Here is a 17,063-nt window from a genome sequence, read left to right as displayed (position 1 = left end):
CCCTTAACAGGGTACCAATTTTTTACTGGCATTCAAAAGACTGTTTCTAATAAGAACATTCATCATGTAGCAAAGTGTAAGGAAGGACTCACCGTGCAGCAGCTGATGCAGCAGGATCCCAGCCACACAGACAGCTCAGCCTGCTGCTGCGTGGCCATAGCAACAGGCTTGCAACAGTTCCCTTCCTCCCCTCCGCTTACAGATTGGGAGGGCGGAGTTGGAGTAACGTACCTACACACAGGGCCCTGGTTTTAAAAGAACAAACTGGTTTTAGTGGCCAGATTCCTTTAATCAGAAACTGCTCCTTAATAAACCCAATGGTCCCCTAATCCTGTGTAAGAAAATAGTTCAATTTTCTTCAAATATAGTTGCATATATGGTACAAAAAGCAGAATTAACCCAGCAGACAACAAACTAGTGGAGTGGGGAACTGTTACAGTGCTAATATTAAGCTTAGTAGCAATTATAAAGAAACTCCTGAGGGATTTTTTTCAGAATTTCAACTTGCTTTCCTCTCAGCTTTAGAGTCAGGATGTGCATGCCACCAATGCGACATTCAGAATCATATAAATGTCTTTCTAGTCATTAGTAACCTTGCTTTCTAACATACGAAACACTAAAGACAAGGAATAAGAAATCACACAGCTCTTCTGTATTGCCTAAGTATTGCTAATCAACTCATTAGTTTAGACAGCATTTAGTATGCTACACTGTAATTTAGGATGCTAAAAGATTTTGCTATCTATTTCATTAGGATTTAAATTTCCAAATTTCAGGACAAAAGAAAGCTCTCAAATTCTAATAGTGATACTTTGATAATGCTGAAACAGGCTTGGACGTCGTAACATCCAGGAGACAAGCCTCTCCCATTCCTGCAGCAGACTAAAAAATGTTAAAGGGCAAATCAATGTGGACAAGTAATTTTAAACAATGAGTAAGTATATAACAAAAAAAGCTACCGTTGTGTTTTTCAACCCCACACTAAGAATAATGCTCAACAAAAGTAGTCCGCTACTTAGAATTAATGTTTTGTTCTCTTCTGTGAGGAATTGCTTTTAAATCACTTCAGACACTCATGTGATGTCAACCATACTGAAACACCCACTTCTCCCCAAAGAATTAAGATTTGCAGCTGATGGGTTATTCACCAAAGAAGGAAATATAACAGTATTTATTTATTACTATATGCATAGTTCTATTTATCATGCTACTTGAGACTGTATAAAACTAGAGAGATCTAGACCCTTTTTATGGTGTGCTCCTGCCCTTTTGGCAAGTTTGAATAATTTCACGGTAATGTTAAGGTCTTAAAATAATAGTTCTGAAAACAAAAAGGAAAACCCTGCCAGTTAATAAGAGTTTCAAACACTAACTTGCTTTCTCCATATTCCCCTAGTTCTAGTTCAACACATCCTAAGCATGTAAAAATGTCATGTGTACATAGGCTTGTCTCCTAGAGCTCTTTCACAACCTAACCTACAAAAAAATCAACAATGTCAGTGAATGCAAAGTACAGGAGGGACCAAGGCAACCAAACAGAAACATTTTAAAACTGAGAGACCATCTTCACTTACATTTAGTGTATTTAATCTAAATCTCACACACACGTAAACATATCCCAATTTACCAAATCAACAAATTAGCTACACCATTAGAGGAAAAAGATCAATGATTTAAGAAATACAAAGTTGCTAAAAATACTTAGAATGATGAGTAGAGATCCAGATTTTCTGTTCTTTACAGAGCTGAAGGGCATTCAGTCACCACGGAGGACTGGGAATACGGTGTCTCCATGGCATCACAACCCTCCTTACATCAATGTTGCAAGAACAGTATCACCAGCAGACTCTGTGGATAGACAAAGGATTTGAGGAAGGAATTCAGAAGCTGTACATAAAATAAGTTAACGTCATGACCACTAACCAAAACCAGTATTCCAAGCTATGGTGAAAGACAAGATAGAACAACTCATGCCAAAAGGACGAGAGCACAGTTAACACTGAAGAAAAAGACAAATCTCTGATCTTCTCCTGCCCCTTCTACACTGAGAAAAGTTCACATTCTTCCTATTGAAATAGGGCGAAATTTTACAAATACACAGTCAGTGGAAGTATAATCTAATTCAAGAAAATAACCTCTACTTTAAATAATCTGCTCTAAAACATTGCAGAAAAAGGAATCTTTTCCGGAAAATACTTTTTAAAGTAGTAATTTTTCTTTTATGGATTTTGAAGATCAACAAACCCAAATCTATTTTAATCTGGCTGATCTGAATGACTTTGGCTTTGTAAAATCCAGTTTAAGAATTTTTGATTATTATAATTGTTACTCAAACATAATGAAAAACATCTCAATGACTTTTCTATTTGCACAGAGAACCAACCTTTTATAGCACAAGCTGTTCAGCTTTTTTCCTCATGCCGGATCACATCTGACAATCCAGAGCACACTTAAGTTGTGCTAGCAACATCGCAATGATGCATTCTCCCTGTGTAACATCCTCTGAACATCACTATACTTTTTAGCAGAATCATAGCGAAAAAGATGGCTAAGTCCTGAATACAGTTATATGAAACTACCTAATGATAATGGAAACCCCTGCTACGCATTCTAGCTGTTTATAGTGACATTCTGGAGAAGACTAGAAAAGAAAATCTAGTTCAAAGCTGCTGAGTGCGCTTCAACACTTGTACCTCAAGGCACTTGCCTGCTCTGTCTCTGCCATCAACTCAACCACCATTTTGTTCAATCTGATTTTTTTTCAGTTTTGTTCGGCTGAAATACTTTAAAAACAGGGCGCGAGGAGAAAACCTCCCTTCACGCTTTAGCAGAGAAGCGAGGCAAAACAGCCTCCACACTGCCAGCCCACGGCGGCCTTGCCCCGTGTCCCCTCACGCTCCCCTCCCTGAGGCGCCGCGCCTCAGCCGCCCCGCGCGCGGCCCGCCACAGCAGCGCTCCGCGTCCCGCGCTACCAGCGGCCCCGCCTTCCAATTCGCCAACTACGCCGTTGACGCTACTCTCTCGCAGCATCCACCGTCAAGCGCGGTACTTACGCTGGTGACGCAGGATCAGAAGCAGGAAGCTTGGCTGCGTAGATTTTATTCACGGAGCGCGGCGTACGCAAAGAGCTGGTTGCTGAGGGAACCAGCGCACGCGGGCGCGACAGGCTGTGGCGTAGCTGGCGGGAGCTGTGGAGCGGCCCCCCGGGACGGGCTGAGGCGCGGGGTGGCGGTGGGACAGGGCGCCTCTGATTATTTAGTCTGTTTCTTTTGTTTGATGAAGAGAAGTGCAGTTGTTTAGTAGCAGCTGCTTTAACTTTGCAGCTGTATTTTTTGTTGTGGAGCAGTTTCCAATATCGGAGGCTGCACGTTTCTGTGAGCTGAGCCGTTTGCCCTGCTGAGGGAAGGGGGAGGGCAGCCGTCACCGGTTCTTCCAAACGTTAACGAATTCTGAGGGCGGGTTTAGACTAGACCCCTTTTAAAAGAATGCTTTTGTGAGAAAATGGCACTTTCTTTGCTTTTGCTTTAATATTATTTTGAGCCCTTTCTCTGGTTCGGGACATGAGACAACTTTAACCCTTTGAAAAGCATCCCCTCCCTCGCCTTGCGCTTTGAAGCTTTCTCTCTCGCTTTTTAACAGTGTTCAGTAGAGAACTAAACCGGACAAGACAATTCAGCTGATGAACAGACATTAGTGCTGATGACCATAAACCATTCCAGCCCCTTCTTTCATAGCTTCCTAACAATGAATGTGTGCTAAAATAGCTCTGCTGGGACAGAGAGCGCTGTTTAAAGTCAGTAGTTGTCTTTTTGGTACATTATCTGTCCGGTCAGCAGGTACCATCATTTTGGAGTATTTTTAGGGATAAGGGAGAATTCTTCCCAGGAAAATTTGGGATGGCACATGCTCGTATCTCAGCCAACCTCCCGCCTGATATAGATCCCACAAAAGCTCCTATTGCATTTGGAAAGAGGGCCCTTCCTAAACTGAATGAAGAGTTACAGTCCCCTGAGCTGCTGACTCAGCAGCGGGCATTGATGGCACTCTGCGATCTGGTCCATGACCCAGAAAAAGTCTATGAGGCAATAAAAATAGGTAAGTGACCTGTTGTCATAAGCTTTGACACAGTGGGGAGAAAAAAAACCCCAGTTTACTTTTGTGCGCTACTTTTCTTCCTTGCAATATCTTTGGTGACACAAAATGGCCATGAAGATTTTTTGTTTTTAATCTCTACTTGTTCTGCCTTAAAAAGGTAAAGAATGTTATAATGGCGTATGCATGACAGTTATTTTAAGAGTATTCTCACTTTAGGATTTATCAATAGCGCACTATAGGTTTTATCAACCCTTAAATACAGAAGTAGTGCAGAATCTTTTTTCTTTTGTTTATTCTGAATTTTAGCTAATTCCAAACATAGGCTAATAAAAAAAAAAGCTTAATTAGCCCATTTACTTCCTTATTTTCTTTTCCTGATAAGAGATACCAATAATCATATTCAAAATTTATTAAGTTATTGTTTGATTAACAGTAACTGCTGAAGCAATGCGAGATTGTTGTTTGGGGTTTTTTTTTTGGTCAATGCTATGTGTGTATACACATAATCATTAACAGTTCACCAAATTTATTTCTATGTGTGAAAAGCAAAGCTGTGTGTTTTTACATAGCCTATGCTACACCTAAAGAAAGCTTAAAAAATGTAGGCATCAATCCTGCAAACACATGCTTTTCTAAAAACATCAATAGCTTCACTGACTTGAGTTATTTTTAGAGTTATGTCACTTCATAAATATTTGCAAGATTAGAACTTAACTTGATACAGAAGTCAGCAGCTTCTTTGTAGCACAGCATTTTTGGCAGTAGGCCTTGAAACTTGTAAGTTTCTTCCCTAGTTGAGACATGACAATGAGAGTTTCACTGTCAGGACAAGATGAAAATTCTGATTATTTGCCCTTCAAAGTGAGATAAAAATTAGTATTGTTATTTTAAATTAATGCTGAAGGTAAGAAGTGTTAAAATAAATTATTGTGTCTCATAGGATTCTTGGATACCCTGAAGACTTTGCTGCTACATCACAACAGTACTGTCCGACAAAAAACAACACAAATCCTCTATATAATGGCTATGCATAGCGTTGGCAGGTAGGTGTAATTCCAGAGTTTACTGAATGGTATGGGAAGCAATAAAGACGTTTCAGTGAGAAATAACAGAATTCCTAAGTTTTGGCAAGATAGGTGCAATGTAAATAAGAGTATTTAGTTAAGATTAAGCATCTCGCAAATATATATGAGTTTTATTATGCTTAGTTAAATCTGTCCTCCAATGTTGTTTGTAGGCAAGGGATTATACAAAATGGAGTAATTTCTGCCCTCGCTGAGCTCTTGGATGATCCAGTAGATATCTGTCGGAAGAACACACATCAGGTTTTTGAAATGATGGCAAAATTACCTGAAGGTAGGGATTTTTTTCAGTAGTTAAGTATTCAAATAGGCAAAGCAGATAGGGAATCGGGTAAATTCACCTATGTAATATCTTCCAGATTTATTTTATTCCATTTTCCTTGAAAATCATATTTAAAACCAGTATCTCTACTATTTTTGCTCATCTTAATTTTCTTTCATTAGTTTTCATAAGAGAATTTATTCTTTGGGTTCTATGAGAAGACTTTAAAAGGTATGGCTGTCATCTTTTTTATCGGGGGAGAGAACTATGTTTTCTAGAACCGTTTTTGCACATCTAAAAGTTTACAAATTGTGTAACAATAGTGAGAACACTAAGCCAAAATATAGAAAATGCTTTACATAGATAACAAGTGAAATGCCCTATGTTAACATAATACATCTGTGAATACTCCTGTCTATGTATTGGGGGGGCTGATCCTGCTAGATGTGTTAATTTTCGTAGGTCTTATGCGAGTTAAGGCTATCTGCTCAAGATACAGCTTGTGTGGACTGCACACTTAAATTTGTATTTCAGAATCTTGCATCAAAAATTCACTTTGTCCTCTTCTGTTCAAAATGATCAGCTGTTTATCATGGTGCACTAATTTCACAGCACACAGGGTTTGTAGAAAGTTTTCCTGGTGTTAGGAGGTACAAATTTTGTGAAATTTGTTTTATGCCTTCTCTGCTCCTGGAAAGCACTGGTGTAGGACAAGACAAATGAGCAACTAAAGGCACCATCCATTGCACTGTGTATTCCACAGATTATCTATTAATGTGTCTTTGACCTCAGGCTCATAGGCACTGTTTCTTAAATGTATGCTTTGACATTGCTTTCAGGTGGTGAATTTAAAAAAAAAGCAAACCTGTGGATGATGCAAGGAACAATGAAGTTTACTTTTTCTGCTATTTTATTCAAATATTGTTTGCCCTTAGGTAAAATTGTTAAATGGGCTTGGCATATATGAAGTTTAAAATGTGATAAATTACACCTACCTTCAGATGTGAAATTGAGTTAGTCATCTACACTCCCTGAATAGCAGGAGAAAATAGAGTACCTCCAGGGGCAAAAAGTCTGACGTACCACAGGTGCTTAGTTTAGGATGAGATGAGTTCTGCTCTGGTGGTGTTCATTTATCTCCAATGAGATAAACAGAAGCTGGGTTGATTATATCAGAGTCCGGTATCTAACTTTTAAATGCTTCAGTCTAAATAGAGGAATCCATGCTGAGAATTTGTCTTTGACTTGCCAGAATAGGCCATTGTACCTTTTACATGTTTTCTTTATATTATGTATATTTATAGTTTTCTAAATCTTTTATACAGTAAGTGAATTCATGCTGATTTGTTACTTCTATTTGCAGATTCTATGATTATAATTTCAATAGTTTTCTAATCTGAACATTAGTTTTAAACTTTACTCTCCCAGTTGATGAAAATCATAATTTTAGAATTAAAATTTCAGTAGATAAACATTATCCATTAAAAAGACATATGTTTCCATTTAGCCCACATCCAGGGCTAAGCAATAACCAGTTATTTTATCACCCAATGACCCCTCCCCAGCCAAGAAAGGGAATTGGGAAAAGCAGGGAGACTTGTGGGCTGAAATGGAAACAGATTTAATAAAATAAGAAAACCAGTATCAATAATAATGCTAGAACAAAAACCACAAAGTAATACTTAGCCCATATAGTGGTGGTGAGACCCTCCAGGGATGGCAACCATTGAGGAGAGAGAAAAGAGCAGAGCAAAGAGAGGAAGGAGCTCTACCAGGGCCATCCCCAGCAAACTTTCCAATTTATACTGAAAGTGACATTTATGGTATAGAATACACCTGTGGGCCAGCCTGGGTCAGCTGCCCTGGCTTTCACTCCTCATAGCTTAAGCACCTGGCTAACTCAGAACTGCTAATGGCCTTGATCACCATGGAAACCTGCATACCATGGAGCAACGAACTAAACAGAAATGTAACAGAAAATTGATACTGTGATTTTATCCCAGGGAAACCAGGACACCGTACTATTTAAATTCATGGGAAAATATCTTGTCTGAGGAATTCTGTTACATTACTGGTGCTTAAAAAAAGAACTAAATGAATGCATAAAGCCTTGCTGAGTGAATGTACATGAATGCTAAAAAATATAAAGATGTATTTTTACATGCATGCAACCCTTTTTAAAGTCCTAAGCAACTTTGTGAACATCACTACAGAAAACCAGGTTTTCTGTTAATTTAATTTCACTAGCCAGGGACTTAGCTTAAATGCATTTTGACCTGTCTGACTGCCTTTAAAGAATTCTTTCCCTTACCTTTTGGGACAGGTAGATACCATGCTGTGAATGTGTGGATCATAATAGAAACTTACAGGAGAAGAAAACTCAACAGAAGTAAATAAAGGTTGTCAGATTTTTGCAGGTCACAATTGATCATTACCATTCATCCATACTGGCTAAGGCTTTTTCTTAGCCCTTTTGGAACTGCGTAATTCAGCAATAAGCCTTGCTGTTCAGTCCATGCTGTACTGAACTTTATTATTAACTCTAACCTTCAGCTGTGGCTTTATCTCTAGCAGGCTAATGCAGGAGCTTACCACTTGTCTCCTTTTGCTGACAGAGTTTTCAGATGTGTGCATGATGCACAGCTTAAGTTGACTGGGAAGGTTTCACTTTAAACAGGGCAACTGCCTCAGGGGTTGGTGGCTGCTGTACATACCATTTTAGATATGAATTTGAGACTTACAGACATAAACTACAACTAATGATACATGTAAATACCTGCCTGCTTTTAGGTTCTATCTCCCAAAACTCGAAGCATTTACTAAATAGGTTGGAAGTTTAGCTACATAAGCAGAAAACATTCACTGGAGGATGAAGAAAAGTTCTAGGGGGAAAAAAGCAATTTTAAAAAAAGCTATCCATGTGGCTCTGAGTAGGCCAACTTTTTCCCTATTTTTCCCCCCCTCTCGTCTATTTGTAAAAAATTAAAAATGAATGTAGAGGAGCTGTTTACATCTGTGAAGCAAGCAGAATTTAATCTTTATCTTCTGATCCTATATTCAAATCTCTCGGAGAGCATGACGTGTCTAGCAGTCTCTTTATAGCTTGCTTGAGTCATACCTTCCTAGGTGAAATTCTCTTCCAAAGCTTTATTTCTTCAGCCACGAAATGATGCCAAATTTTGACCATTTCCTCTGTCAATGTTTGTGCTACTAAAAGCCTCCAAGTGTTGTTCAGGATAGAAGTCATTGACTAGATTAAGTTAGTCTTGCATAGCTTTCTACAGATCAGATTTTCATACAATGTCCTTTGACAGTTTTGGGGGTGGTGGGGAACAGAAAGAACCTGAGATCCTCAGCCTGTCAGGCATGTACAGTCTGTAAGATCAGTGTTGTAGAAGCTGAGCTGGCATGTTGTCTGTGAAAGCATCTCTGAGTAATGATCCTTGGAAAAAGGTGGTTTTCTGAGCCATGTATTCTTTTTATTTAGATAAAAATAGAACATATATATATAAAAAAATATACATGCTTGTATTTAAGGGTTGGAAGATAACTCCCTGAGCAGAATTGTGTTACTGTACAATGGACTCACATACAGATGGCTACTTACAAGAAAAACAGAAAGGTGCTAAAACTGTTTTCTTTGCTATGAGACAATTTGGAGAATTATCAGGGAGAACAGCAAATATTTTCCAATAGGTAGTAAGAGTCACAAGGTCTGACATAATTCATTTGTCATATTACAGATACAGAAATAGTCTCTGCCTGGTAATTCAGCCTTCTTCAGCTAGCCAGGAAACTGTCTGTCTTCCTCTCTGCCTTTACTTCTACACCTCACACACAGATAATGAGATAGGCTGTACCTTGTATCAGCTGGAGGAAGTCAGCAACTACTATACCATTCCCCAGCTGGACTTCTGATGTTTTCTAGAGCTGTGGTAATTTACAGGATGAATAAAGCAGTATGTGCCACACTAGACAAAAAGGAACATAAGCTGTACATGCATTTGGCATGATGTGTAGTTGTTTTTGTTAACTGGGAGGTGGTCAGTGACTCCAGTTAGCTTCTGCCAGGCCACCTGGTCTTTCTCCAAAGAGGAGTAATTTAGGAAAATGTAGTTACTTTAAGCAAATCCACTTGCAGACTATTTTTGGTTCCTAAATTTAAGGATGTATACCAGTATCCTCCAGGAACAGTTGGATCATTAAAAACCAAAAGGTGGGAAAAATCCACAAAGATTGGGAGAACACTGAGGAGTAACATTTCCAGAAGAAACAACAACTTAGTGTCAAGAATTAATGGGCAGAAGAAAGACAAAAATATATATATATATATGTATATGTATTCGACAGAGGACAGAAGAGGGAGAAGAACCAGCAGCAGGAGAATATTAAGAACACTGGAAAAACTAATAGCAAAACTTTCACTCTTTGTGAAAACAATTAGTTGACACACAATACTTAACAACGTCAGTGAAAGGCTGTTATGCAATGATAAATGACCTGGGCAATAACAACTGCAAGAATAGTTCTAGGAAAAGAAAATCTTTCACTGGGGTATGGGTTAATACTGGAAAAGTTTGATAATTCTTACCCATTATCTATCCTGTCTTTTATGGGTACTTAATCCTTTTAGACAAAGATTGAGGTGGATTGGATGGGGCAATGGATTTTTAAGCTTGCCAGAACCTCTATTTGGGAAGAGTCCAAGAGATAATATTTCTCCTACTTTACTGACCCTCAGTGTCCCCACTGTTCCACCCTTGGAAAATCATAAACAATCGGATCTGTGGATAAGGACCGTTTAAGTATACCTTTATCCCTTTGAAACTTGTTTTCCTGTATGGAGTGCAAATGATAAAAGGACAGATGGCATTCTTATTGCAGCAGATGGAACATCTCTTCTGTGAATGTCATTGTTGCCCAGGTGAACTGAAATTGCAGCTGTATTGATGCTGTTCTTTCAGGTGGAAGTGTGCTGCATTACTGATAAACCTGAGAACTGAGAAAGTAGATACAAATTTAATTGCATGATTTATCTAAGTGGACAACTAAGAGTCAAGGGATTTCATTTCAGCACCTGTCTTTGGCCCAGACTTTTTAGTTTTAACTTCCTCATGCCTCAGTTTTCTTATAGAATCAGAAAATAGAATTTACTTCCATGTATTTTAAAATCTTGAATTCTTCAGATAGAAAACAGACTAACCACGAGTTACAACCAGAATACTACGATCAAAAACATCGTAGGAATTAAATTTTTAGAGAGTTAATAGCAAGGAATTGCTATTCAGAGAACATGATTATGTGAATTGATTATTTAAACTTAATGATTTACTGCTTTACTCCTCCCCATGCCTATGCTTTTCTTAAGCTAAGTAGTAACACATGGCAATGCTTCAATTTCTTTTCTCCTTCCCAAGATAGCCTTTCATTCAGTGAGAAATGTAATTGACTCCTTTTCTTTAGAAACATCCTTAGGCTTTTGTTAAAATATCCCAGGTTCTCCACTGCTGCTGTAGGTTGCCTGTAATAGTTATGTTGGAAGGACCTTCTTAGTTGAATAAAGATTTATTTTTTAATAGAAAATATCTCTTACCCTCCTTGTAATTGACTACACTTTTGTCTTTAGTTTTCCTACCCAGCTTTCTTACCTTGAAGCTATGCTCTAATGAAGGCCAGTGTTTTCTTGTCACTTCTTCCACTAGTCTGAAATGGCCACAGTACCATGAAAGCTAGAGGTGAAGGAGGCATACCATCTAATAGTCCATTCATTGGAAAAGGAAGCCCTGACTCATTTTATACCTTTTTCACGATTCAGCTGGCTAATAATAGGATATTACACTATAGAAAACAATTTAGACTAGAAATACTGTGCAATTTCTCAAGTAAATGATAGCACTTTAACAGTAAACAATGCTTAGAGGAACCTGTGCTAGCTATATGGACTGTACTGAAAATTACCATATATAGCTTTTAGTAAACTCACCAAGTCAAGCAGCTTGACTGCAAATATCACAGGCAGGCAATAGTATCTTCTCACTACAAGTAAGACCTAAATACTCCCTATGTGGTGTGACAAACCTTTTATACCTTCAAGGTGCAGCCTCATTGGCTCTTTTGCCTCTATCCCTCAGGTGTAACAGTTGACAGGGCATCCTTAAAGGGGCCTTGTGTCTTCAGTACAGGGATAAAAACCTCATTCCAAATTAGCCAGTTTTTTCTCCGTTATCGATTATGTCTGGACTGAAGAGTTTTGGAAGTCTTAACCCATGACTTGAGCCTCAGAGAATATTTTTGGTTATGGTTGCATTCTCTAGCAAGGTTGAAAATTATTATTGCTTGAACCACTGCCTTCAAGAGTATTGTAGTTCTCTTGGCAGTCCCAGCTGATCATTAGCTTAAGCCTCCAGGTCACTTAGAAAAATCCTAGCTTGAATTTAGATATCCTCAAACAGGTCAAAAGAAGGATTCTTAACCATTAGGTAAGAAAGATTAGGACTTTTTGATGCATTTTGTAGAAATGCCAAGAAGCAAACAAAGGAATGAAACTATCCAAGCTCTATAAAATATTTTCAGCTGGTCTCAGAAATGATTAATGGTGTGAAGGGTTCTGAGTCAAATACTGTTTAAACTCCAGGGATATTATTTACCTAGCATCCTCTAACAAGTGCTTTTTATGAGTTTATGCTGTTTGTATGAGTTGCACCTTTTACTAATGTATATCCAGACTTTTAAAGATTTCAGTTAGAGGATGTTCTGGAACAACTTTGTTATAGTCTGAATGGATGGAAATTTCAAGAAAACTTCAATGCAAAACCATCAATAAGACTTATGCGGATAAGATCACCTTATATAGTAATTTTTAAAAAAATTTACATTTTTCTTAAAGCCTAATTTTTCACAAGCATGAGCCAGACAGAATTTCATATTGGTTTTGGACACTTGCTGAGAGCTCAGTAGTACAAAAATGTGAACATATTTTTCAAGGTTTTTTTCAATCTTTAAATACACGCGTAGGAGACCAACTTCAGGCACTATTCAAAAACTTATATACGTGCTTATACCTAGACATGTATTTCTGAACATAGACATCCGTGCAAAGTACCTGATGTGTATGACAATATGCAGATAGGCTTCTTAAGTATCTTGCAGATACCATGGAAGTTTCTTTCCTGATATTTCATATAGATCTTGATCTATAAATTCTTTCCTAAAATTGCTACTAACCATCTCCCGAAAAAATATAACAATAACATGCATTCAGAATTTGTAAAGATAATAAATGGGAACACATCCCTTAATCTTACTGAGTTGCTGAAATATAATTGCTTAAGATTGAAATTGGTGAATGTTGGTGAATAAACTGAGGAAAAAGATCTGGAGGAAATAAACAAAGCTCAGCAGTCTGTCATAAAGGAAAAAAACTTCACAAACATTATCCAATTAAGTAACTGTCATAACACTAATTAATGAACACACCATAGACTCATTCAGTATCATTTGAATTATTTATTTTTTTAAGTGGACAATTTAAATGTTCATGTTATTAACCATTTTGTTTTAAATTTCTTAGAGCCCTTGGCTGAGATTTCTTGCACTAATCATAGTACATAGGGGGAACAAAAGTAGAAGGTTATTTTCCAGTGTGCATGTGTGTCTGTGTACGTATGTGCTTTACAATTATCAAACATATATTTACACACCAACTTTACACTGAAGTCTTTCAGAAGTCTTTTCTATGGCAGGGGAAAGAATCAGCTGACCACAGACTTAGGTCTATATGATCCATTTGAGATTTTCCAGTATAGTCCCACAGAGCTTCTTATGCATTCAAACTTTTGCTGGAATGTTATTCCATCTAGTAGTGTTTCTTTATGAGATGAAACCTGGAGCTGAGGAATGCATCTCTTCAGTTTCCTTAACTTCACTAAACTGTAAATAATTTAAATAATTAAATTGAAATATCAAGACATTTAGTTATTGTTCATATAGCTCATCTTCAACCTTCTAATAATACATCACATTTAAAAAATAATTTAAAAACCAACAAAAAAAGACTTTGGAGGCTATATACTACACAATCTCCATGGCTCCTGCTTCTTGGGAAATCTGTTACAATATTACAATTCCCAGGATCTATTTGGAGCAGTGGAACAGAATTGTCTGTTGGCAACTTTCACATTCAGCAATCCAGACACTACAACAATAATTTAAAAAACTGCCTTGTGATTTGTTTTTTTAATCTGTATTAAAAAAGGAACACTAACCTACTTTTTAAATATAGTTTGGTTTTTTGTGAAACACCACAAGATTTGGCAAAAAAAGATGTAAAAGAAGACTGTTTCGATGTATAAAACTCCTTACCAGTAGAAGAAACACTGACCTTAATTTGGCCTGTTCATAGATTCATTACATGTAGTTTTGCTGCATATTTGAAGCCTTAAAGAGCAGAAAGAGCTGCTAGTCAGTTTGGAAATCACAGAACAGTTACGCACCAACAATTCCTTTAACAGGCAAGGCGTCCGTGATAAACAGTGAAGTAAAGCAGAAGTGTGTACATAGTATATTCTGTGAGTCATGTGCATACATGATGTATGTGTATATACTGTTTGGCTGTGTGTACCAATATTGTGGGTGCATGCCCATTCTCTACAACTTTAAGTAGTATTTTGCTTAAACTCTCCTGTTCTGTAGCTTCTGGGTTGAACTAGCTTTTCTCCCCAACACAACCATTCTGCTCCACACCCTGCAAATGAGTTCATCTGTCACTCATCAGCTCTATATCTTCATGTCAGTAAAATTTTAGGACAACTGGATGAAGAATTATTTCTTACACAGAACATGATAACACTCCCACTGTAGGCAACAGAATGAAACAAATGGAATAGTGCAGTGACTGTGGTGAAAACATCTCCACAGAGTTAGGCCTCAATCTCTTTTTTGTTTTGGGTTTTTGAGTTGTTGTTGGTTTGGTTTTTTTTTGCTGGGGGTGTGTGTGTGGTTTTTTGGAGAGGAGGCTTTCACTTTCCAGAACATATATTTGTGAAAAATGATGTAGCAGGTTAAGGGGGCATAAGAGGAACTGTGTACATACATCAGATTTCCCCTTTTTTCTCCTTGGGCTACTAAGCATTGCCCCATTTCTCCCACTAGATGTGGAAGTGGTTAGCCCCTTTTTTATCACTGCAGGAAAACAGATTAAACTCAAGGATTCTTAGCAGAGGCCAATATATTTGAGATTGTTCTGAATGATGACATCTGTCACTGCATCAAAGACAAATTGGATGTTACTGGTATCAGTGGCGCAGGTGAAATGTGAGTAGATTTCCTTGGTCTCCTTGTTGCGATTCAAGTCCTCAAACTGGCGTTGGATGTAGACTGCTGCCTCCTCATAAGTGTTTTGGCCTTTGTATTCAGGAAAGCAGACTGTTAAGGGGATGCGTCGGATTTTTTCTGCCAGCAGATCTTTCTTATTCAAAAAAAGGATGAGGGAAGTGTTGATAAACCAATTGTTGTTGCAGATGGAATCAAAGAGACGCAAACTTTCTGCCATTCGACTCTGTAGGAGAGGAAGCAACAGTGTCAACAATAGTGTTCTAGCAGAACTGTGGAAAGCACACAAAATACATTATGTCTATCAGTGAGCAAAATCTGCTTTTAGAAACAACTTTTGTTTTATTTGGTGACTGTCCATCTTACCTGACCACGAAATTTCAGGGATCTTAATTCACTTCTTTTGATACAATACATTTCATTACAGACTACCTCTTCCTTTGTTTTTTAATTTTTTTTGCAACTATGGAGGAAAGTCTGAAGCTGGAGATTTAGAAACAATAGGCGTAACTTGGGAAAACAGGGTTGTGTTCAGACTTAGATTAGCACTATAAACAAATTCTTTAAATAAAAGAGATGAGTAATTTCTAAGGATTTCGCACTACAGAAACATTCTGCGGTTAAAAGTTTTTTAAAAAGATGGAACTACTACAGCACAATTGTAACGTTGCATCACTAGATGTGTAGTTAGCACACCGTACATACTCAGAATTTTTTCCTTGCCTTACTTCTCCCCATTGTATAACGCTAAGCTTGAAAGAATATGCAAGAACCACATTCTACTATGGTGGACAACTTGTATATTTATAGGTGAAAGCTGAGCTTAGCCAGATGTGTTTAACATCTTTCTGTCTGCTGCCCTGAGTAGGCAAACTCCATTTATGAACAATTTAGGATAACCACCACAATTACATACTTGGAAATAACAATCCAATGCTGCTATAAACTGAAAGCAGAAATGTCCGTTAGAAATCAATGTCCATCTAGAATTTTCCTCGTGTGTTGCATTTGCGACACACACGCTCCTGCTGGAGCTGGAGCTGTCCATGGTACCCAGTGCTCTTGCAAGGCTGAGTTTATTGCTTGGTTTACACCTAGAAATAGGTGTAAACAGATGTAATGTTTTGAACAGAAAATATTATAGATTATTAAAAGAAATATTACTCAAGTATTGTCAAAAGTAGATACAGGAAGTATCTTAATCAGGCATTTTTGCTAAGGTCAATGTTTTCCAGCATGTTACAACTTAAGTCTTTATTCCTGTTAGGTTTCATTGGCACATCACCATTATCATTATCTGAATAACTTTAGTCAGATATTTGTCTAACATGAAAAATTTTTAAGGTATGCACTCATAGTTTCTATTTAAAGGAAAACATCTCTTTTAACTAAGTCATCCTATTTGTAATTAGAGAATGTTGATAAACATGGCATTTTACAAAGCGACACGGTTTCATTCCAATCTTTTTCAATACCTAGCAATAACTTTTATTAATAAAACTATAGTTCTTGAATAAGTGGACCTTTATTCTGCCACAGTTCAGCTGTGTTCATGTAGTGCTGAAAGCAGGAAAAGGATATAAGACTGAAGATTTGGAATAACTTTTTTCTGTACAGCAAATGTGTTAGGAAAAAAGTGTAGAAACAAATATTCACAAAACAAGGTACATTTTAATAAACTGGAAATTATATATTCATAGGCTTGGAGACAGAGGTAACATAGGCTAAAAACTGGAATTCTTGCAGTGATGTCTGTTTAATTTTTTTTTTTTTTAACTAGAAGAGTCTGTTAGCTGTGTGCCAGTTATTCTCTTCTTGAAAATTAACATCAACCAAGTTTTCAGCTTGGTGATAATGCTCTTTGTTATTTTGACCTCCATGGGCCAGTTTCATATCAGATTCCAAAGCCTGAGTTATGCTGTTTCATCATTCCCATCTAATCCTCTTCAGGCACTCCAAAACAATTTTTGCGATTTTTGAGCATCTTTAAAATCTCAGACCACCACAAGGCATCTCTCCTTCTTGTAGACCTGATCCAATGCATAGCTCTCAAAATCATTTCAAGTAGGTAAACCAATGTGATGTTAATCACAGCATAAAATTCACTATTCCTACTCACATGTCCAGAGGAATTGATTTTGTATGGGAAACACGTCTGTAAAGCTTTTAGCTCTTACCCAAATGTCAGGCCTACAGTTAATATTTAGCCTACAGCTAAAATATTAGCTATTGTTCCTTCTCACTTTTGTTTGTTTGTTTGTTTAGGCTTTATACTGCTGAAAACATTGTTGTGA

General features: G+C 37.5%; 2 protein-coding genes across 2 annotated transcripts in view; one reads left to right on the top strand and one right to left on the bottom strand.

Annotated features, from left to right (window-relative positions):
• The first annotated feature begins 3,896 nt into the window (after positions 1 to 3,896).
• The window catches only part of RSPH14 (radial spoke head 14 homolog), an 89,590-nt gene continuing 76,423 nt past the window's right edge, over positions 3,897 to 17,063 (top strand). The window contains exons 1-3 of the mRNA XM_068412937.1: positions 3,897 to 4,095; positions 5,036 to 5,138; positions 5,333 to 5,451. Coding sequence (XP_068269038.1) covers positions 3,897 to 4,095; positions 5,036 to 5,138; positions 5,333 to 5,451 — 421 coding nt within the window. The remainder of the gene's footprint in view (positions 4,096 to 5,035; positions 5,139 to 5,332; positions 5,452 to 17,063) is intronic.
• Positions 14,651 to 17,063, bottom strand: part of GNAZ (G protein subunit alpha z) — a 34,905-nt gene continuing 32,492 nt past the window's right edge. The window contains exon 2 of the mRNA XM_068412391.1: positions 14,651 to 14,995. Within this exon, the coding sequence (XP_068268492.1) occupies positions 14,651 to 14,995 (345 nt within the window). The remainder of the gene's footprint in view (positions 14,996 to 17,063) is intronic.

Source organism: Nyctibius grandis, chromosome 14 (genome assembly GCF_013368605.1).
Source record: "Nyctibius grandis isolate bNycGra1 chromosome 14, bNycGra1.pri, whole genome shotgun sequence".
In the NCBI taxonomy this organism is placed as follows: Eukaryota; Metazoa; Chordata; class Aves; order Nyctibiiformes; family Nyctibiidae; genus Nyctibius; species Nyctibius grandis.
This window is presented reverse-complemented; position numbering and strand designations above follow the sequence as displayed.